Source organism: Thamnophis elegans, chromosome 5 (genome assembly GCF_009769535.1).
Source record: "Thamnophis elegans isolate rThaEle1 chromosome 5, rThaEle1.pri, whole genome shotgun sequence".
Taxonomy (NCBI): domain Eukaryota; kingdom Metazoa; phylum Chordata; class Lepidosauria; order Squamata; family Colubridae; genus Thamnophis; species Thamnophis elegans.
Window position 1 is genome coordinate 89,197,111 of NC_045545.1, and position 24,078 is coordinate 89,221,188.

General features: G+C 43.1%; 1 protein-coding gene across 1 annotated transcript in view; it reads left to right on the plus strand.

The window, feature by feature from the left end:
• The window catches only part of CDH4 (cadherin 4), a 425,687-nt gene that overhangs the window by 32,296 nt on the left and 369,313 nt on the right, over nt 1–24,078 (plus strand). Inside the window, exons 2-3 of the mRNA XM_032219093.1 lie at nt 8,745–8,968; nt 11,308–11,310. Coding sequence (XP_032074984.1) covers nt 8,745–8,968; nt 11,308–11,310 — 227 coding nt within the window. The remainder of the gene's footprint in view (nt 1–8,744; nt 8,969–11,307; nt 11,311–24,078) is intronic.

The following is a 24,078-nucleotide window of genomic DNA, read 5'->3' on the forward strand; positions in this document are numbered from 1 at the left end:
ATCCCGTTGCAACCAGTACGGTGCAATGGGGCCCGGCACCCACCACATGAATGCATGCAGCGTGCGCGCGCACACACGCAGCACACACATGCGTCCTACCCTGCAGCGATGCCTCCGGGAGCCTCCACAACACTCCAGCTGCTCGGGGGAGCATTGCACAGGCGCCATATGCACCATGCGCATGCGCGGAAGCCCCAAAGAGTTCAAATACAGGTAAGGACAACAGGTGGGCAGGTAGGCCCTCTGGAGCACCGTACTGGAATGGTACCCAGTGCTCTGGGCAGGCACCGGTATGCCCGTACCAGGGCGTACTGCCTGCAACCCACCACTCTTTTGAACACTTGTATTAACTACCATATTTTTCAGAGTATAAGACGCACCAAGGTTTTGAAAAGGCAAATAAAAAAAAGTTTTTGCACTCTGCAAACCTTCCAAAAATGGCCCATTTTTCGAGAAAAAGGACACATTTTCCCCCCAAAAAAGGCATGAATAGCCTTTCGAGGGCTTGCAGAATACTTGGGGGGGGGGAATTGGCCCGTTTTTCATGAAAATGGGCCTGCTTTTCATTTAAAAAAGGCATGTATAGCCTTTAGAAAGCTTATAGAGTGCTCCTGGAGGCTGGGAGGGTAAAATTGAGCAGAAATGGGGCATTTTTTGCTTATTTCTGCCCTCCCCCGCCTCCAGGAGCTCTCTGAAAGCTTCCTAAAGGCTATTCACAGCCATTTTGGTGAAGGGGTTGGGGTTTCGGGAGGCCAAAAATGCTGTATTCAGTGTATAAGATGCACCCAGATTTTCAGCCTCTTTCTTGAGAGAAAAAGGTGCATCTTATACTCTGAAAAATATGGTAGGTTGAGGACTATCTGTATAACTAAGTCAAAGTCAGAAATCTATATTCAAACTGTATTCAGGGTTTTCCCAATCTTAAGGAAGGACCCATCTTTCTTCAGCTGAATAAATGTGTCCCTTTATCACGAGAGATCTGGAGTCCATCTCTTTCTTCACACCAAGCCACACCTGATCCCTTCTCAACATCCTTATCACTCTCGTGCCTAGGGCCTTAACCAATATATCAAACTGAAGAACTCTCTCTTTCTGTGTTGAATGAATATGGACTGAAAACAAAACTGAGCAGCCACTAACTTAGTTTTTGTTTAATAGGTCTATACCCTAGATTTTATATAGATCAATGGAACTGTTTTACATCTGGTATGATTATGCCAGAGATATTAAACAATAGCAGAGAATCTATCCACCCACCCACACAACAAAGCTACAGCCTCCATGTACAAAGTCACAAAGGTCAAAATTTGAAAACAATTTTAGAGAATTGTGACACTGTCTAGAGAAACCACATGTATCAGAATGGTCTGAAAGGCATGTGAAAATCAAGTAAAATAAATTAAAACTCTAAATTAGCTCAACCATCCTTACATGTTTTCTTGTCTGAATTGTTGGAAGGAAAATCCATCTGGTTCAGTTCCAAGCAGGGAGAGAGGCACTGGAGACAAAATGGAGGCTTGGAAAGAGGGTCCATTTATTAGTGAACAGGACCACATGGCATTGAGAGTGAGGGGTATTTATACGTTCTCTTAGGCTTTGCACTGGAGCTTCCTGTTTCTGTGCAAGAACATGTATTCTATTGGCTATTCTCAGACTCCCATAGGCCATGTACAAATCCTACGAGTTTGTCTGAGCTAGGTTTGGTTGAAGTTTGGACTGCTGATGCAATGAAGGGGTGTTGGACAATTCCTATTGTCAAGTTCTAATGAAGCCTCAAGATGGCTTGGGGGGGGATTACCCTCCTTCAAATAGACAAATAGATTTGTGTAAAACAATTCTGTATTTGTATTCTTACACTTTCTATTCAGTAACATAAAAGGAAGAGAAGTAGCTCAGATGCGGTGCAGAAAAAAAGGAGATGATGTATCCGTGCATAGACGCAGCTTATGTGTAAAGAAACAAATTTAGAAATGGGGCTTTAATTGGAAACACAAAAATATTACTGTAGCTACATGAATATTCAGCATTAGACAGATTTGGAATATCAAACCTCAGTGCTCCAATTGATACATCCAAATCAATTTGGTCTAATTCAATGATTTTCCATTTATGCACATCGCCTTATAATGGTCTAAATTGATCTAAATTGAATTCAGTCCAGCTTACTGATTCAAGATAATACTGATGTTTCAATTGCATTGATTTTTCCAAAGTGACTTGAATGTTCAAATCAAACTGGACTCAATTGGTAAATCCGTACTTGTCATTATATAAAAGAGGACTGTCACCTTCTTGTCTGATGTACAGGGTCACAGTGATGGTATTCAGCCGGTTCAGACCAGTTTGGGCAAACTGGTAGTGGCGACCTGTGGATTCCACACACAGACAGATATATTTTTCCTATGATTAGACCAAGAGTAAGAAACAGATAATCTCTTTCATTACCATCAGAGGTGGTGTTCAGCCAGTTTGGGCTAGTTCATCCAAACCGGTAGCGGAAATCGTGAGTGGCCCTGCCCATCCACTCCGGCTCTATGCTGTCTTATTTAGCCATGTTTTTAAGCTGTGTGCATGTGTGCAAGCCGTGCATGCAAACAAAGTGCATGCTTGGAAGGCACACACGCTCTCAATACACAAGCCTCCAGCCTCCGAGCAGCAGCACTAACTTTCCCTCTGTGTTAGAATTCTCTTTTTTTCCTTCTTTTCTTTTCTTTTTTTTTATATTCCAAGTTAAAAAAATAAAAATAAAATTCTTGAGTAAAATAGAGGAGAAAAAGAGGAAAACACACGTAGTAATGAGGAAGGAGAATTTTAGTCCATAGGTTGCAAAAATAATAATAATAAAAGATAGAAGAAGAAAACTTAATCCATTTGTTTTAAAAAGCTTGCATAAATTCCATCCATAAAAAAAGCATTTAAGAGCAAGAAAGCACACTGACCAAAACCATTCAAAGCTTAATTCTGCTGCTTATTTTTTCTGTTCTCAGATTTAAATTAATTTTAAGTTTTTTGTAGGCAGTCTTTTTTAAAACGGAAAAAATTCCTCACCAACTGTAAACACTTTCTCTTTCCGTTTTCTTCTGTTTGGAGCCATCCCAACTTCATCAGCCTAGGGGCTGTGCTTTTATCGCCAGCTAGAAGAACTTCTTCTAGGTCTATCAGGGACTTTGCGGTGTCCCTGAGATCAACAGGATGTATCCTTCCCATTCGCCGTCTCTGCAGGACGGTTTAGGTCCGATTGGACCACCCAGCGATAAAATTTTTGACAGCGATCTCAGAGCATTGAGATCGCATGTCCATCTTGTAGTGATGTTGGCTCCTCCTTGAGGATGGATTCTTTTTTCTAACGACCTGGGCCAAGTCTTCAAAACAGTCTCCTATCAAGAACATCTTGCTTACATAGGCCTCTTCTTGTGGAGTTTCCAAAATTCAGTTCAGATATGATTATCTTCACACATTTCCCTCAGATCATTTAAGGTCTGTTTTTAAAAGCCTAATTCAGTTATGATGTGTGCTAAATATTGTAAGGCCAGCTCTGGCTACCTGTGGACTAATGCAAGTTAATCCAGGCAGAACACACTGTGGCATGGACTCCATTTTGTTTATGCTCGGAAACATTTATCCATGTTCATACAACACACATCGGATTAATAAAACACAAGTATAAAACTATATATGCTATATCCAGGCAATGAAATTCATTCTTCCTTCCTTCCCTTCCTCTCCACTTCCCTCCTGGAAGTTCAGGTGAGCAGTTGGCCTCGCCCAGCTGCCCCTGCTCTTTCCTGTCCTATATTTCCCTGTTTTATAGCTCAGCTGATTTCACGCATCAGAGCAGATTGCCATGCATCAGATGTTTTACTCACTGGCATTGACAAAGAAGATAAGTTTTTAAGCTTAAAATTGGTGGTTTTTTAACACTGTGCGCACCTGCAAAGCTTGCAGGTGTGTGTGCAAAGTGTGCATGTGTGCGCTCACCCAATTAATTGTTAAACTGGTTGTATCCCACCACTGCATGTCACCGTGACCCCAGTGCAATAGTTGTAAGAGTGAGTAATGATCATAATGATCCATTTTTTGCCAATGCAGTTGAATAGAATAGAATAACATAGTTGGAAGGGACCTTGGAGGTCTTCTAGTCCAACCCCCTGCCTAGGCAGGAAACCCTACACCACTTCAGACAAATGGTTATCCAACATCTTCTTAAAGAGTTCCATTGTTGGAGCATTCACAACTTCTAGAGGCAAGTTGTTCCACTGATTAATTGTTCTAACTGTTAGGAAATTTCTCCTCAGTTCTAAGTTGCTTCTCTTCTTGATTAGTTTCCACCCATTGCTTCTTGTCCTACCCTCAGGTGCCATGGAGAATAGTTTGACTCCCTCTTCTTTGTGGCAGCCCCTGAGCTATTGGAAGACTGCTATCGTGTCTCCCCAGTCCTTCTTTTCATTAAATTAGACATACCCAGTTCCTGCAACCGTTCTTTGTATGTTTTAGCCTCCAGTCCCCTAATCATCTTTCTTGCTCTTCTCTACACTCTTTCTAGAGTCTCCACATCTTTTTTACATCGTGGTGACCAAAACTGAATGCAGTATGTTATAAAGTCAGTCGTTGTACAGTTGTTGTACAGTCAGTCAACAAATGGTTGTTAATTACCTGTATTTCCAAACCAGGAAACAATTTATGTAGGATACTACTACAATTTTAATTAAAAAGCATACATGTTTTATTCAAATGCATTGTGCATATGATCAGGAGATGCATGTCTATGTACAAAGTACTGTAAGAAAGATAAAGATAAAGAAATAGAATTGTTGTTGTTAGTTGGGAAGTCGTGTCCGATCCATCAGGCTCCCATGGACAATGTTCTTCCAGTCCTTCCTGTCTTCGACCATCCTCTGGAGTCCATTTAAGCTCACGCCGACTGCTTCAATGACTCCATCCAGCCACCTCATCCGTCCCCTTCTTCTGTTGTGATCAATCTTTCCCATCATGAGGCTCTTCTCCAGTGAGTCCTTCCTTCTCATTAGGTGGCCAAAGTACTTGAGTTTCATCTTCAGGATCTGGCCTTCTAAAGAGAAGTCAGGGTTGATCTCCTCTAGGACTGGCTGGTTTGAGCCCCTTGCACTCCAAGGGACACGCAAATAGAATTAGTATAATTAAAATCGAGACTCAGTGCATATGAATGGATATGACCAGGTAACCAATTTGTATATACAAATACAGCCTGGGAGCTGATGGGCAACTTCAAAGCCTACATGTTCTCTCTTCTTCAACATCTTTGTTTCCTTTAAACCATCTTTCTGGTTAAAAGTTCCTCTTTTGACAATTTCTAAACAGAAGAGCCTCCAAAGAGAAGACTAGGATTCATGAGCACGAAATGAACTGTCAAAAACCTATCTAGTTTTTCTCCCAAAGAATTCATGGCAGCAGAAATGTGTTTTTTTCTCCCTACTGTTTAGGACTTCCTTAACCTAAGAGCTGTTTTTAGCGCACAACGTATTGAACCTCAGAGCTATGTTGCATATGATCAAAGAATCACGTAATATATTTACTTGTTTTCCTGAGAGGCTAATCAGCTGCCTCTCAGCTGCCCAGAAGCAGGGCATCTGTTTCATTGTCGCTTGTCAAAATAATCCAGTAAGCATTTTGTTGAATAGCATGTTGGGAATTGGGACCTACCTCTTCATAATCTACGCCAGGAATAGGCGATCTGGTTGATTCTCAGGATTGTTTGTGGCCAAACTAGTCTTAATGGTGGGCCATGCCAAAGATAGCAGTGGGATTACTTAATCAATAGGCATAACACATAGGCACTGTTCTGACCTAGGCTTTCGCAGCAGCACGAAGCCAAGTCCTCGTCCTGATAAACCCTTTTTATTTCATTTACAGTGAATTCCTCTCCAGCAAAGTCTTTCCCCTCCCACAGTCTTTCAAGATAGTTCACAATTACCATCCTTTATCAGGCTTGGAGAGTGGCCAGGCCGATCTCTTTCAGATGCCGCAGTACTTGGCAAGAATGCAGGAATGAACTAATTGTCTCCTGAAAACACCCCTGCCCTTTCGCTCCTCTTATATTCCCTATGGGAGGGGCCATTCACTGTCCACTTATGGCTTTACTCCCCAGTCAACCCTTGTTCCTTAGCTGTTCCCTTTGTCTGGCAACTCTGTGCATGCGCACACTGGGAATAGGCTCCAGCTGTTCGTCTGCCTCACTGATGTCTGAGTCTGAAGGCAGCTGAAAACTGTCAGACAGCTCTGGCCCCATCTCTGCCTCCGATACAGAGCCCTCGTCTGAGTCTTCTCTAGACTCCAGGACTGGCCCATGTTCCGTCCCAACCTTCTCCTTGTCTGAATCAGCAGAGCTGGCAGCTGGCAGGTCAAAATAGGCACACATGCATCAATAGAAGAGACTATTTCTAGCTTGGGGTTAAACCATGGGGTTCTGGGTTCTCTCTGAGCTTGGTTGTTTTCTCAGAGACCTTTAATTACCTAACTAGATAATATAATCAGGCTAGAAGGTAGTGGATTTGCTGAGAGAAAAGCAAATCAGAGAGCATCAAGGACTCCACACACAGACAGATATATTTTTCCTATGGTTAGACCACGAGTAAGAGACAGGTACTCTCTTTCGTTACCATTAGAGGTGGTATTCAGCCAGTTCGGACCAGCCCACCCGAACCGGTAGCAGAAATCATTGGTGGGTCTGCCCCACAACCCTGGCTCTATGCTTCCCTATTTAGGCATGTTTTTGAGGCCGGGTTCATGCATGGAAGGTGCAAAGTGCATACGCAGAAGGCCGGGCACATGAGTGAAGTGAGTGGGGGCACGCATGGTGAACCGGTGGTAACAAAATGTGAAACCCACCGCTGGTTACTGTGTTGTTTGTGTGCAGGTTGGTTAATCATATACAGTAAAATTGTGTAATAAATGTTTGTTTGTTCACTAGAGCTAGGACAGGTGAGGGGATTAAAGTTTTTAAAAGAGTGATGTTTTAATGTTGTAAGCTGCATGTGAGTTGGACAGCTGTATAAATTTGTTTCATAAAATCTAATCAGTATGTAAAATATATCACACCCTGCTCTAATTATAACAACAATCTCAATCCGAGGTGGCGCAGTGGTTAAATGCAGCACTGCAGGCTACTTCAGCTGACTGCAGTTCTGCAGTTCGGCGGTTCAAATCTCACCAGCTCAGGGTTGACTCAGCCTTCCATCCTTCCGAGGTGGGTAAAATGAGGACCCGGATTGTTGTTGGGGGCAATATGCTGACTCTGTAAACCGCTTAGAGAGGGCTGAAAAGGGCTATGAAGCGGTATATAAGTCTAACTGCTATTGCTATTGCTATCCAAACAATCTCTTTACACACAGTAGAACTGAGCAGGATAGGAAGGACTTGGGCATTACTGCGAGCTCCTTTTTTCGAATTTTTCCCCATTCATGTGTTTTGTAATGAGATTTGAAGAAGTCTGTGATTGCAAATCCAAAACAGCAGAATTTGCCCTGCAAAGAGGGATTGTATTTGAGGTTAGTCAAACACAGTTAGTCCTCGACTTATGACCACAATTGAGCCCCAGATTTTTGTTGCTAAGTGAGGCAGTTGGGAAGTGAGTTTGTCCCATTTTACAGCTTTTCTTGCCACAGTTATTAAGTGAATCACTGAAGTTGTTAAGTCCGTTGCACGGTTATTAAGTGGATCTGGCTTCCCCATTGATTTTGCTTGTCTGAAGGTTACAAAAGGTGATCACATGACCCCGGGACACTGCAACCATCATAAATACGAGTCAGTTACCAAGCATCTTGGTAGGCTAAAACATATAAAGGCTAAAACGGTTGCAGAAACTGGGTATGTCTAATGAAAAGAAGGACTAGGGGACACATGATAGCAATCTTCCAATATCTCAGGGGTTGCCACAAAGAAGAGGGAATCAAGCTATTCTCCAAGGCACCTGAGGGTAAAACAAGAAGCAATGGGTGGAAACTAATCAAAGAGAGAAACAACCTAGAACTAATGAGAAATTTCCTGACAGTTAGAACAAATAATCAGTGGAACAACTTGCCTCCAGAAGTTGTGAATGCTCCAACACTGGGAGTTTTTAAGAAGACGTTGGATAACCATTTGTCTGAAGTGATGTATGGTTTCCTGCTTAAGGAGGGTGGTGGACTAGAAGACCTCCAAGTTCCCTTCCAACTCTGTTATTTTATTCATCTGAATTTTGATCACGGCTATGCAATGGCCGTGTGAAAGTGTGAAAAACGGTCATGCCACTTTTTTCAATGCTGTTGTAACTTTGAACGCAGTCACTAAACTGTCATACATTGGGGGCTGCCTTATAAGAAGAGTTCCGCTCCATATCAACAGTTTGCTGAGTGCAAAAATAAAATACAAAAATATTTAGGACCTGAGGACCTACGGGATGGGACTCGTGTCTGGTGACCTTCTCCGAGCTAGTCTAGTTCTGTGCTGGAATGTGTGAAAAATAGCTTATGATTAAATTCTCATATCCAGTGGAAAGCAAATACAGAGCTGATATCCATCTGCCATCCTTTTCTCTCCTCTAATGTCAAAATGTAGGTTGTAAGTTCTCACAGGAGGGACCGATCTAGTTTTTTTCCCCCCTCCCTTCCTGCTTATGATCCTCCGTTCAGGATTTTGCCAACTGATCACTTAATAAGCATACTGATAATGCTAATGAGGCTAATAACAACAGCTTGATTAATCCTTATCTCTTCTCCTTTCCTTTCCAGTGAAAGTTAGCGGCTGCTCTGGGAACAAAGGAACGCCGTATGAAAGTGCCAACTTGGACTTCAAGGTGAGGAACGACAGAACTCTCTACCCCACCCAACAGGGGCACGCGCCCTTGGAGCAGGCAAAAGTTACGGTAATGACTTGGGAGCATCAGGTTGTAGAAAGATGGGAAATATTGGCCAGGTTACTGGTGGGTGAAAAATCACAACCTAAGGGACACAAAGTACCTTAAACACATGCCAGTTGCCAATCGGCCTAATTTTGATCACATGACTATGGGGATGGTACGATGGTTGTAAGTCCAAAGTCCCTTTTTAATGCCATTGTTACTCTGAATGGCCATGAAATGAATGGTTATTAACTCAAGGACTACCTGTAGACAAAGCCTTCATAATCAAAGTTCTCTCTTTGTTCCTGTTGGTCTTCTATTGTTTTGCCTTTTTATTACATAAACCGATTAGAGAGGGCTATAAAACACTGTGAAGTGGTATATAAGCCTACCAGTAAGTCAGTGGTGGTTTTCAAAAATTGTTTGAACCTACTCTGTGGGTGTGGCCTCCTTTGTGGGAGTGGCTTGCCACCCATGTGACCAGATGGGAGTGGCTTGCCACCCATGTGACCGGATATGAAGATGCCGACGACACTTGTCAGAACCACCTTAAATTACCTCACACACAGCACTGGCATGCATAAGAATATGATGTAAACTTGTTTTTTAAAAGGCATCTTTGGTTTGCGTTAAAACAACTTCCACACACGCAATGTTCTGAGTGCACCACAAACGCAGTAGTCATCCTTACCTTTCACAGAGGCACTGAGTTTTATAAATATGAGCATGAGAGTGTAGAATAATCATATCCAAGGCCCGGTGGTGGATTTCCAAAAAAATTTGGAACCTCTTCTGTAGGTGTGGCCTGCTTTCCGGGTCCACTGGTGGAACCTCTTCTAACCGGTTCGGTAGATTTGACAAACCGATTCTACCGAATAGGTGCGAACTGGTAGGAACCCACCTCTGCAGTAAGTGCTATCACTGTTGCCTTGTTTAGCAACAGAAATTCTGGTCCCAATTCTGGTCATACTCCACATGCGTGAAATCCAGATAACAACCCCTGGCAGCAAGCCAGAATAGATACTCTTGAAGCAAAAGAGAGACGGCCAGTGGTAGCATCTTCTTTTATGTCAGTATCATCTTTCCACTTGCTCAAGAGTGGGTAGATAGCAATTGAACGAAGCTTAAGGAAACCTCCCTCGTCTGGCAGAGTGCAGAGGATAGTTCCAGGAGCTGACTTGATGATAAATTATTTCCAATCAAAGTGTAGGAGTGAATTGTTTTATGCCAGCGCGTCTCCATTAAATGACGACCTCATTCGGGGATAATGTATTCCAATGAGAATACTACGACTGTAGCTTTTCATTCCTGGGTATCCGTAAAAGCACAGATGCTGCCCTCGTATCGTATCATGGCCCTATGCTTTTACTGGAGACGGGATGATGGAGATTCAGAAAAAATAAAGATGAGATAAAAATACTGCCAGGGTTCCAAGTAACATACCAGAGGTGGGTTCCTACCAGTTCGCACCTATTTGGTAGAACCGGTTCGTCAAATCTACCAAACCGGTTAGAAGAGGTTCCACCAGTGGACCCAGAAAGCAGGCCACACCTACAGAAGAGGTTCCAAAAAATTTTGAAACCCACCACTGGTCCTTGGATATGATTATTCTACACTATCATGCTCATATTTATAAAACTCAGTGCCTCTGTGGAAGGTAAGGATGACTACTGCGTTTGTGGTGCAATCAGAACATTGCGTGTGTTGAAGTTGTTTTAACACAAACCAAAGATGCCTTTTAAAAAACAAGTTGACATCCTATTCTTATGCATGCCAGTGCTGTGTGTGAGGTAATTTAAGGTGGTTCTGATAAGTGTCGTCGGCATCTTAATATCCGGTCACATGGGTGGCAAGCCACTCCCACAAAGGAGGCCACACCCACAGAGTAGGTTCGAACAACTTTTGAAACCCACCATTGTAACATACCCATAGTAAACAGAACTCCAGGGCAAGTCTGCTAAAACAGGGGTGGGCGTGGCCAGCGTGTGACATATCTGGCCCGTGGGCCATGTGTTTGACGCCTCTACTTTAAAGCAAGGGTGGGGAACCATGTCCTTTTTATGAGTTGTGGACTTCATTTCCCAGAATTCTTCAGCCAGCTGGTGTAGAACCTCAGTTCCCCTGGTTGGTCTAAGTTCCCTTCCAAGTGGTTGTCAAGTCTGAACTGTAATAGCCAATTCTTTATTAGCCTTCCTCAGAAACCTCTACTCTATCCTTCCCAATTGGCATGACCACTGACACAGACACAGACACTCCCACACAGAGAGAGGGTGTTGTGGCCTGCCAGCAGAGCTGGCAGCAGATTGGTACAGTGAAAAGGTTGGGGAGGAACATGGGCCAGTCCTGGAGTCTGGGGAAGGCTCTGATGAGGGCTTTGTGTTGGAGGCAGAGAGGGGGTCAGAGCCATATGTCAGTTATCAGCTGCCTTCAGTGAGGCAGATGAACAGCTGGAGCCTGTTCCCAGTGTGCACATGCACAGAGTTGCCAGATGAAGGGAACAGCTAAAGAACAGGGATCAACTTGGGAGTAAGGACACAGGTAGATGATGAATGGCCCCTCCCAGAGGAAATAAAAGAGGAGCAAAAGGGGAGTGGAGTTTGCAGGAGACAATTAGTTCACTTAATTGGTTCGTGGTTCTCCGAGACTCCTTGCCAAGTTTTTCAGATATCGGCCTGGCATTTCTCCAAGCCAGATAAGGTTTGTGATTGTAAATCCTCCCTTGAAAGACTTGGTTGGATATGAATGAGCAGAATTCACAGTAAATTAATAAAAGGGTTTTTTGTCGGGACCAGGAGTTTGCTTCATGCTCTTGGGAAGCCCAGGTCAGAACAGAGGGAGGGAGGGAGGGAAAGAGAGGAAGAGAGAGAAAGAGAGCAGGAAGAGCTAGAAAGAGTGTCTCTCTCTCTCCACAGAACCTTTCTCAAACAGTAGCATTTTGCAGATATATTATCTATTCTTTGACCTTGGTTTGTTTTAGCTCCGATGCCCTGGTTAATTCTTAGTCAGGCTGTCTGATTTGCCTTCTGGATCTTCCAAAGGGACACTCATCAGTCATGGATGATTTGATCTGGATTTCTGCAGGGTTGGACTAAATGATATAAACGGTCTCTTCCACTTCGGTGATTCTGTGATGCCGATGGCTGCTGCTTCTCTCCTGGCTTTGTTTCACCACACCTAATCCTCCAAACCCATTTTCCTTTGCCCTGATTGTCCTAGGCAGTCTTGCTGGACGGCCTTTCTCTTGAACATACACAACATACGTGTTGCGTTCCCACATAATGCCAGGCGAAAGCAGCCAGAGCCGCTCATGAATCGTCTCGAGCAGAACGCTTTATTGCTACGCGCCTATATTACAAGAATCTCACCAGAACGCAGTATTGCAGGCTAACACACTCTTCATTGCCAGCAGTTTGATTCTCACTGGCTCAAGGTTGACTCAGCCTTCCATCCTTCCGAGGTGGGTAAAATGAGGACCCAGATTGTTGGGGGTAATATGCTAACTCTAAACAGCTTAGAGAAGGCTGTAAGAGCATGATGAAGCGATACGTAAGTCTTAGTGCTATTGCTATTTGCTTAGGAAAAGTGTCTATGAAGATTCTCAACCAACCAGGTCATGTTTTTCCAAAAAGCAACTAAGTTTTCTTGATTTTTTGGTTTTCTTTGAAAATATTTCTCTTCTCATCCAAGAAGCTTCTTCGGTTCTAAGGGGGGGGGGGTTCTCTTAGGAAAGGTCAGATAAGGTTTCGAGGATTTGGGGGGAAGGTCAGCCCGTGCCACTTTCTGCAGTGCAAACACTCTAAACCAATGATAGCTAACCTTTTCATCTCTGTGTGCTGCACCCACAATGCAATGCACCAGTGATCCCACACACACACACACACCCGCTCCCCTGCACATATGCAATTGACCTCCCGCATGCACCCAGCTCCCCATGCATACAGTGCATATGGCCCTCCCGATGCACCTCATGCATGTGTGCAACCCACATGCATGATCGTGTGAACCCCAGCCCCTGCACATCCACGTGCATCTCCCGCATGCGCCCCACCTCTCGTGCATGCGCAACAGAGAACCAAAAACCAGCCAGGCAGCGGGAGGTGCGTGTGCATGCGTGGTGGAGTTGACCTGGGGCAACAGCTCGCCTGCCCACCGAGAGAGCCATCGGTTCACCAACACAGCTCTAAACTCTAAGCCCCTCTTAACACCTCTCTCCATTCTAGCTGAGATTCCACCACACACAACGTTTGAAGCCTGAGCTTATTATTAAGATAATAAAAGCTGGTTCATACAACATGGATGGGTTCCTATAATAGCACATTCAAATGGAGCTGCATGGTGGGCAGCAGTGGAGGGATTCAGCCAGTTCGCAACACTTCAGGAGAACCGGTTGTTAAATGTCTGAGCAGTTTGGTGAACTGGTTGTTGGAAGAAATCATTAGGGCAGAGAACCGGTTGTTAAATTATTTGAATCCCATCACTGGTGGGCAGCAAATAAATTGGACAAATAAATAAAAATAAAATAAATGAGAATACTGAACCGCCAAACTCTCCTCTCCCAATTTAGCCTAGATTAGAACATTGGGTGAAGGCAACTAATGGAAAATTTAAACTAGAAGATAATATAGTGTATTGTTTGCCTCGCAGTGCCATTCTCAATGCTGGCACTGACTTGGCATTGAATAAATGTTCAATGATCAACAACTTATTTTTTTTCATACTTCACAGCCCCATAGAATAATCCCTTTCCCAACCCACCAAACGTCATCCAAATGTTGTTTTGAAACTGAGCATTTCAAGGTTGACTTTCCCCCCTTTTTCAGTTGCTCAGTCTTGCAAGAAACCTGATAGCAATTCAATTAGAAAATGCAAATCAAGACACAGATTTACCACCCGAGTGTTGAATTACCCCCAAGAAATGGAATGATATTCTAGAATAATAGTAAACACTTCAGATAAAAGTTTTATTTTAGAACTATTTTCGCAGTGAGCCTTGTCTGGAAAAAGAAGGGAGGAGAAAACCTTATCTTATAATAAATTACAGATGGTCCTCGACTTACGACCACAGTGGAGTTCAACATTTATGATGCTGAGCGAGATACTTGTTAAGTGAATTTTGCCCTGTTTTACGACCTCCCTTGCAAAAGTTCTTACGTGAATCAGTGCAATTGTTAAGGTAGTAACAAAGTTATTAGGTGATTCTGGATACTCCGTTAACTTTGCCTGTCAGAAGGTTGCAAAAAGGGGAAACACGCCCCAGGCTCACTGCAGCTGCCATAAACATGAGTCAGCTGACAAGAGACTGACTTTTGATCATGTGACCATGGGGATGCTGCAGTGGTTGTAAGCGTGAAAAATGGTCATAGAGTCAGTTTTTTTCCAGTGCCGTTGTAATTTTGAATGGTCACTAAATGAATTGTTGTAATCTGAGGACTTTTTATTTGAGAATTCTGGCTCCCATCAGCATTTTTAAAAATTAGATGAATAGTATTGTATTCCTGGAAGAAGAAGAAAAACAGGCAAGGATAGCTCCTTTTAAAAAAAAAATAGAGTTTTATTTGTAAGGATTTATCTCTCAATACATTTGAGAAAATGTGCATTTATCAACTTAATCACGAGGAAAGAAGAATACCGCAATCATACATGCATATACAAATAGGTAATTCTTGGGGGTTTTTTTAATAGCTGTGTCCTTTGGGTTACAGTCTCCATCCACTCCTAAGTGAAATTGGTTTTGTGCAGAGGTGGATTTCACATAATTTTACCACCCGTTCAGCATGCACCAAAACTGTGAGCATGCAGACTCACTTCGTGAGCATGTGCAGCTTGCACGCATGCACTTGGCCCATGCACGTGACTTGCATGCATGCACGTGGCTCAGAGGTGGGTTTCTACTGGCATTATTGCCAGTTCGATGCAAAAAAATCTTTTTGCACACATGCGCATTTACACTTAAAAAATGTAATAAAAATGCGCAGAACATTAGAGAAAAGGAAAAAGGTATATTTCTGAAATGGAGATTGTTCTGAGCATGTGCAGAAACAAAAATCAAGATGGCATCGCTGACAATACAAACGGTTCGGCTGCGTGGGTGGCCGAGTTACTACCTATTCGACCCAACTGGGCCGAACCAGTAGGAACCCACTTCTGACGTGGCTTAGAAAATGTGGCTAAATAGGACAGCAAAGAGGTGGAGCGGTGGGGCAGCCCACCCGTAGGTCGCCAGAACCAGTTCACTCGACACAGTCCGAACCGGCTGAATACCACCATTGGTTATGTGCCAAGTTTATGAGAGAGAGAGTAATAGACAGAGAAATGAAGAATCTTTTGATCAATCGCAGCCTTATTCGGTCTCTCGTTTTTCCAAACTTATTTTCTCCCATCTGTCTGTCAGTGTGAGATTAAGAACAGCAGCAAAAAACAAACCTGTACCACCTGAAAATCCAGGCATAATTTCCAGAGCACGTCTCCTCATCTGTGCTCCTTTTCTCCCCCCTAATAGATGTATTTTGCAAGCCATATTTCTTAATATAATGCACCGGGCTAAGTTATTTTCGCCACTGGATACAGTTTTGTGAGCACATTTCCCATGGAATCCATTTGTGGCTGTGAAAAACTGCACTGCAAGATTCAGAAAGTCAAAACTACAGGAACCACAAAGTTCTGGATGTGGTAAATATTCGTTAGAGAGGATTTTTTAATCGGGGTAACCTAGTCTACCCAAATGTGGGACAGTGCATACTGCTTCCGCTTTCACCTTTCAGCCCCAATCCAAGAACCTTCGCAGGAAGTCGCTTTCTCACCAAACTATTTCTGTGTTAAATTTACAATAACCAACAAAGAAATAAAGGGAGAACTAGTATAGATCTATTTCAAGCTATTTAGCTCTCGTCAGCTAGCCATACCCTTCTGGGATTCAAACCCGGGCTGCTTACCTCTAAGCCACGGGCTCTCCTAGCTTTGTCGGCTATACCAGGGGAGAGATTAAGTAACACTGTTGTTAAGTGAATCTGGCTTCCCCATTGACTTTGCTTGTCAGAAGATCCCAAAAGGTGATCACATGTCCCGGGGACACCACGTTCGTCATAAATGTGAGTCCGTTGCCAAATGCCTACACTTTGGTCACTTGACCATGGGGATGTGGTGTGAAAAATAGTCATAAGTCATTTTTTTCAGTGCCATTGTAACTTCAAACAGTCACTAAGTGAACTGTTGTAACTCAAGGACTACCTGTAATCTCCATATGATGGCAGATTGCTGAGATTAACTTTTGCTATTAGTTGTGGACGTCCTATTTCTGTTTCATCATGGTACAGAATTCAGTTTTGTTTCTGTACCTGTAAAATACTCTCCCTAGAGGAATCTACTTCAAGGATGAATCTCTCTTTGATCAGTTTCCATCCATTATTCATTCTCTGGCTTTCAGGTGCCTTGGAAAATAGCTTTACCCCCCTCCTCTCTGTGGCAGCCCACAGATCGGCAGATGTTGTTGTGGTTTGTGGGATTAAAGGTAGTGTTGCAAGATGTAAGCTCTACCAAGTGAAGCTGCCTTTTGCAATTGACTGGTGGTGATGTTGTCAATTGCACTAGTATTTAGACTTATATACTGCTTCACAGCGCTTTACAGCCCTCTCTAAGCGGTTTACGGAGTCAGCCTATTGGGACTGCTCTGGGACCTCATTTTACCGATCTTGGAAGAATGGAAGGCTGAATCAACCGGGAGCCAGTCAGGATTGAGGGAATCGAACTCCTGACACCGTGAGCACAGTTAGCCTGCAATACTGTCTTCTAACCACTGTGCCATCATGGCTCTTGGGTGCTGCAGATTTTGGAGTTGCACGCAATCACTATCGGTACTATCTTTGCTTTCTTTTGCCACGGTCTTTCTACTTTCTATTTGCAGGTCTTTGCGTGTTTGCGATTTTCTCTCCAGTTCTTTCTCTTGTGTTGTTTCCAGGTTCTCCAGATTTATTTATTTTTTTGTCTTTCTTACCAGCAGTTGTTAAATCTGGGGTGTTACAGTATGTGGCGAGTGCTTCTTTGCTTGAATTCTGAAATCCTAGAGTACTTTAACTTCTTCATTTTCTAATGTCGAAACATTACAAACAGACTTGCAACAGAAGAAAGTAGAGCCACATACATGAACATGCAGAGCTTCAGCATGGGGCTATTATTATTATTTTTACATAGAAGGGACTGCAGATATCTCCTCTGGGCACTGTAGAAAAGAGTTGATGATGGTGGAAGGAATTCCAGAAGTTTTGATCCTCTAGCTTCCCTTATTTCATTTGATCTGTTTAGACAAAAAATAGTTCTCTCCTCCCCACCCCCATCAGATCTCAGACCTGGAAGCTTGTTTTCTCTGGAAGGCAAGATATAAACTTATTTAAATAAACCACACAAGCTGTTCACTCATTTTTTTTGCAAAATACAACATTTACTATAGAGAAGGTGCCAATGAGAGGCACATTTTGTATAAGATGTATATGTGTCTCATTTGTACACATTATTGCTCATTTTCACAAACATACTACCAGTCTAACAATCATTCTCTATGTGTGTGTCTCCGTCCATCTGTCTGTCTGTGTGTGTGTGTGTGTGTGTCTGTCTGTGTCTGTGCCTGTGTGTCTGTGTGTCTGTGTCTGTGTCTCTCTCTCTGTCTCTCTCCCTCTCCCTCTCTCCCTCCCTCCCTCCTAAAAATTTTAAGGTTTTATGTCATTTGGAAAAAGTACTTTGGGACTCACAGGGAAAGGACATCACTGTTCTCTATTCTTCATTAAACCAAGTTTCAGTTGCGCAATTGTGACTGTCATCTTGCCCTTTTTAAAAAAAACTATATTCCGACTTTCCGGGAGAGGAAATGCAGCTGTTTTAAAGAGTCAAAAGTTTAAAGCAACTACAGCTTTACTTTGAGTCTCAGGTGGACACCTAAAAAGAAGTCAGGCTCCTTTAATGAAGAGCAGAAAGGTTCTATATTTATGAGCAACACAAAATATATCTGTACAGTCCTTGGTGCCCTCTGAGTTTGGTTGTTTTCTTACAAATTTTTCATTATCCAACTAGGTTCCAGTTCAATGCCAGCCTAGACAGCACTAAAGAGTCCACAGTTCATCCTCAAACTACACATATGCTCTTTTGTTGGTACTGAAATATATCTTCTAAAATATTTTTGAAGTCTCCACAGCCTTAATGAGTGTCTTCATGCACCCTTTATGAAATTGTTTGTTTGTTTGTTTGGAAGATGAACATGGCCTTCCCACTCATTCATGGCGACTCCAGGTGGCTTATAGAAACAAAAGCCCCAGTAGTGATAGCTCTTAGACTTATTGTCAGATGTGCCTCCTTTCAAAATCCAAGAAAGGAAACCCCCAACTCCATTGTTTTAGAGAAAAGGTACTTTTACTGGATATGAAGTGAAAACAACGAAAGTAAAGCAAGATCTGAAACTAAACGAGTGAAATTGTACATATCAAAGGTTCACCCAAATCCCTCCCCCCAACAACCCCAAGGAGAATGTCCAATCTCCAATGTCATGTGGGGTGCATCTTCAGGTGGCTTCATCCAGTGACGTGCGGTGAGGTTTATGGCTGGTGAGGCAGCAATTTTTTTTTAGACTTATGGACTTCAACTCCCAGAATTCCACAGCCAGACATGCTCAGTTCTGATTTAAAGCAACAGCATTTGTTTTTCTCCTTTGCCAAATAAGTTTCCTTCTTTCTTTTTCTTTTTCTTCTCCCTTCCCTCCTTCCTCCCTCTCTCCCTCCCTCCCCCTCTCTCAAACACACACACATACACAAAGTTGCACCAGGAGGATGAAGTTTGAATTCCTCCCCCTCCCTCTGACCCACACGTACCTTTTCTAGCTGTTTCAGAGAGGATTTCAACTCTGCTCTTGCCTGCCATCATGAAAAGAAAAAAAAAAATGTAAAAAGAAAAGGCAAGAGCTGAGGTCAGGCTGGGCTAGTTGCTGCCCGAGTCACCATGGATGACTCTGCTTAACTGTTTAAAAAAGCCTCTAAAAAAGCACCCTCTACAGGAGGAGGCAGGAGAATGATGTGGCTTATCTATGTCAGGAATTTTTAGGCTTTTAACTCTTGCTTAACTCTGCTCATGTGATCATAAAGTCAGACTAGATGAGGTACGTCATTCTCCTGCCTCCTCCTGTAGAGGGCACTTTTTTAGAGGCTTTTTTAAACAGTTAAGCACTAAGCAGAGTCATCCATGGTGACTCTGGTAGCAACTAGCTCAGCCTGACCTCAGCTCTGGCCTTTTTCTTTTTACATTTTTTTTCTTTTGATGATGACAGTGGTGAGGCTCTGCTTCCCCTGCCTCCCCTGACTGCACGTCCCTGCATGTCCCTGCACGTCCCTGCACGTCCCTGCACGTCCCTGGCTTCATCCATCTGGTATGCAGAGACAGTTGACCTTGACCAGACCTAAATAGGACCATTCAGCATGCGTAGAAGATGGTGAGAACAAAACTCCTTCCTCGTCTCCTCCAGCACGATTCCCCTCCCAAATACCGAAACCCCCTCCCTCCCCGTTACTATGGCAGCTGATAGCAAGCAAAGTGATGTAGAGGCTGACACTTATATACCACTTCCACTGTGCTTTACCGCCCTTTCTAAGTGATTTACAGAGTTAGCCTATTGCCCCCAACAATCTGGGTCCTCATTTTACTGACCGTAGAAGGATGGAAGGCTGAATCAACCTTGAGCCGCTCAGGATCGAACTCCTGGAGCGAGCAGGGAGTTAGCCTGTAGTACTGCATTCCAACCAATGCTCATAGAAAATCCAACAAATCCTTACCCACCCTCAGGCTTAGCCTGATCATCTCTTACCTATGGAACTAAGAATGGGCAGCACCTCCTTGATTAAATTCCTGTGATGTTCACATTTTCAAAAAAAAAACCATATTTGCATGCAGTTTGAGTGCAAGTTTCCACAATGCATGCCTTTGATTTAATTGGAAAACTTTGTTGCAAACTCGGCTAGAAAATGCGAACACAAAAAGAAAATGTATTTCTAATCATGAATTCATTCAGAAATGATCAATTAGCTTGGTACATAATTTAAAGGCGAACACATATAAATGTTGTCCCACCCTTGGCTGGACCTGTGTCATTCTTATCTCAGTAGCAGTTTGTGAAACTTTGCCTTCAGAAGATTTGCAAATAAGTGGTAGAAGCGAAGGCCTCCAAAATTCCTCCCTGTAACTATTCTGACAAGAGATTTCATCACTGCCAACGCTGAACAAGTGGCAGCATTTGGAACAAAACAATGGGAAACTTTAGCCTTTTAAAAATACTTGACATTTTAAAACTTTTCTAATGTGTTTCAGGCCGACTCCTTTTTTAAAAATGTGGTTTTGATGGTGCTTATCACTCACCGCATGCCATACTAACTGCAGTTTTTAAGGTCATATTGGAAATCTCCCAGATACTGCCAGGAAATCTATCAATACGAAATGTCAAAAAAAGGGGAGAAGGGGTTATGTGCAGTTAGCAAAATAGATAACCAAACACTAATTGCATCAATAGTAACCTTAGAATTTTAATGAACTTGGGTATTGATTGTTCACTTTACACATTATCTGAATGAGGATCCGTATCCATTTATGAACTTCACATGAGCTTGGCAGGCATGCCTTTGTGTCACTGTGTAGTTTGTGTATATTGAATTTATATCTCTTAGTTTTGCAGAGAGCTTGTGCAAGCATAGACTGGGGGAAGGCAGGGATGTGTGTGTTTAATAGCATCTCTGCAATCGCCATCCTACATGTCACTTCCCCAAAGACAGATGAGACCAAAACTTAACTTTTCCTACCGTGTTTCTCTGAAAATAAGACCCTGTCCAGAGGTGGGTTCCTACCTATTCGGTCCGGTCCGGTTGAATAGGTAGTATCTCCGGCGGACAAGTAACCATACTGGTTTTATCCTCGGCAGTGCCATCTTGATTTGTTGTTCTGCACATGCGCAGAACAATCTTCATTGAAAAATGTAATTTTTATTCCTTTTTAATGTGTTGCGCATGCGCAGATCATTTTAAATGCAAATCTGTACGTGTGTAGATCACGCGTGCAAATTTTTTCGGGCACCGAACCAGTAGTAATGGCAGCCGGAATCCACTCCTGACCCTGTCTTATATATTTTTGCCACCAAAAAAGGCACCAGATCTTATTTTCATGGGGGGTGTCGTCCACTGACTCACTTCACTTGTGCACATCACTCCCCTCCGCCCCCCGCCCCCTTTTCGCTGTCAGAGGCCTTCAGGAAGTTCTTCTGGAGCCAGCAATGCTGTAGAAGAAATGGGCCAGCAAGGCAGGTGTTGGGGTGGGCAAAACCTGGCTGCAACTGTCCATCTCCCCATCCCCACCTGTTGTGGCCCGGCAGGAGCCGTTGGAGCTGCCACCAGACTCCGACAGCGAGGAACCCTATGAGTCGGCCCTGGAGGATGTGGAGGACTCTGGACAGGGTTCCGACTCCGAGCAGGGCGCAGAGAGACTGGTTGGCCACCAGGTGGCACCCGAGCCTTGGATCAGTGGGGAGGAGACAAGGGAGAGTGATCCAGAAACCAACTGTGAGTTGTTCCTGGATGCACGCCGTCGAAGGGCTACTCAGCAGTCAAGAACAACTATGTAATTACAGGAGGTAATTATGCTCAGCTGATGGTCATTAAGCTCCTCTCCCAGACTATAAAAGAGACTGCTTGTGCCACGCCCTTCTTGCAGAAGTCAATGCTTTGACTAAAGAGAAACAAACTTGGCAGGCTGGATTGCTGCCAGAGTTTGTTTGCATTGCTGCCAAGGTTTGTCAGAATTGCTGCCAAAGTCCTTCTCTATTTGTTTATTTGGCTTTCAGCCACCGAGATTCTGGTCTTGTTAATTAAAGGACATTCCATTTTACGCTTGTCTCGGCTTTCGTTACTGGATGGAGAAGGGGGTCAGAACACCCACCCTAGCTTAATTTAACCCGTGCACCCTGGAGTGGGCAGAGTCTTGATTAGGGCTTATTTGGGGGGGTTATATTATAACAGTAAAACACCATTGAGGGTGCAAGCCTAAATTCACCTATTTACCTAAATTCACCTATTTACCTAAATTCACCTATTTACAATACAATAGCAGAGTTGGAAGGGACCCTGGAGGTCTTCTAGTCCAACCCCCTGCCTAGGCAGGAAACCCTATACCGTTTCAGACAAATGGCTATCCAGCATCTTCTTAAAGACTTCCAGTGTTGGGGCATTCACAACTTTTGGAGGCAAATTCTGTTCCACTGATCAATTGTTCTCATTGTCAGGAAATTCCTCTTCAGTTCTAAGTTGCTTCTCTCCTTTAAAAATGAACCCCACAATTTTCCTTGAATAAAATGCCCTTTGTCTGTTTGGTTTATTTATTTATTTTTAAATTAATTTTGGAATTTCTTTAAAACAAGAATAGGATTGTAGAGATGCATACATGGGCAGAGTGCGGTGTTCTTCCATTTATTTATTTAATCAGCCATTATGTATTTATTTACAAGGCTTAGAAGCTTCCCCAATCAAAGCCAATTACGTGCAGTGTGCAATTCCCTACCTTTATAAATCAACAAAATTAAACACAGAACAAATCAATAGAGGGAAAAAAGAAAAAAATGTCAACAATCCAAAACAAACAAACGACTGTAAACTCTCATTAGGAATAAATATTCTCCCTGGACTGAAAATTAAAACTTAGTTCTTCATTAAGGTGTAGGGTTTCCTGCCTAAGCAGGGGGTTGGACTAGAAGACCTCCAAGGTCTCTTCTAACTCTGTTATTCTGTCATTCTACCAGTGGAACAGAAATGTGTTTCAAAGCTTGTGGCTTAACGGAATTGGCATATTTTAATAAATGTTCCAAAGTTCAAGAAGGAGCAAGACATTCTGCAGTCAAAGGGCAACCTGTTAGAGAGGATGGGGTTTACACATGAAAATCTATCTTCTTAATCAGACAACAGTTCTTGAGAGAAGAGATTCATCATGAGAGTCAATTGTAGTCAGTTGTAGTGGTTAAGATGGTGGCCTAGAAACCAGGAGATTGTGAGTTCTAGTCCTGCCTTATGGATGAAAGCTAGCTGGGTGACTTTGGGCCAATCACCAGGAAACAATGGTTTCTAGTCCCATCCTAGGCATGAAAGCCAGCTAGGTGACTTGGGGCCAATCCAGAGGTGGGTTCCTACCAGTTCGCACCTATTTGGTAGAACCGGTTCGTCAAATCTACCAAACCAGTTAGAAGAGGTTCCACCAGTGGACCCGGAAAGCAGGCCACACCTATAGAAGAGGTTCCAAAATTTTTTGAAACCCACCACTGGTCCTTGGATATGCTTATTCTACACTATCATGCTCATATTTTTTAAAACTCAGTGCCTCTGTGAAAGGTAAGGATGACTACTGCGTTTGTGGTGCAATCAGAACATTGCGTGTATTGAAGTTGTTTTAACGCAAACCAAAGATGCCTTGTAAAAAACAAGTTTACATCATATTCTTATGCATGCCAGTGCTGTGTGTGAGGTAATTTAAGGTGGTTCTGACAAGTGTCGTCAGCATCTTCATATCCGGTCACATGGGTGGCAAGCCACTCCCACAAAGGAGGCCACACCCACAGAGTAGGTTCGAACAATTTTTGAAACCCACCACTGGGCCAATCATAATGAATGTGAGTTCTAGTCTGGGTGCATTACATATAATACACAGGTACAGTATATGTGGTACCTTGTTCAATAGTAGTAACTGTGAAAGGGATCTTGGAGTCCTAGTGGACAACCATTTAAATATGAGCCAGCCATGTGCAGCAGCTGCCAAAAAAGCCAACACATTTCTAGGTTGCATAAACAGAGGGATAGAATCAAGATCACGTGAAGTGTTAATACCACTCTATAATGCCTTGGTAAGGCCACACTTGGAATACTGCATTCAGTTTTGGTCGCCACGATGTAAAAATATGTTGAGACTCTTGAAAGAGTGCAGAGAAGAGCTAGAAAGATGATTAAGGGCCTGGAGGCTACAACATATCAAAAACAGTTGCAGGAACTGAGTATGTCTAGTTTAATGAAAAGAAGGACTAGGGGAGACATGATAGCAGTCTTCCAATATCTCAGGGGTTGCCACAAAGAAGAGGGAGTCAAGCTATTCTCCAAAGCACCTGAGGGTAGGACAAGAAGCAATGGGTGGAAACTAATCAAGGAGAGAAGCAACTTAGAACTGAGGAGAAA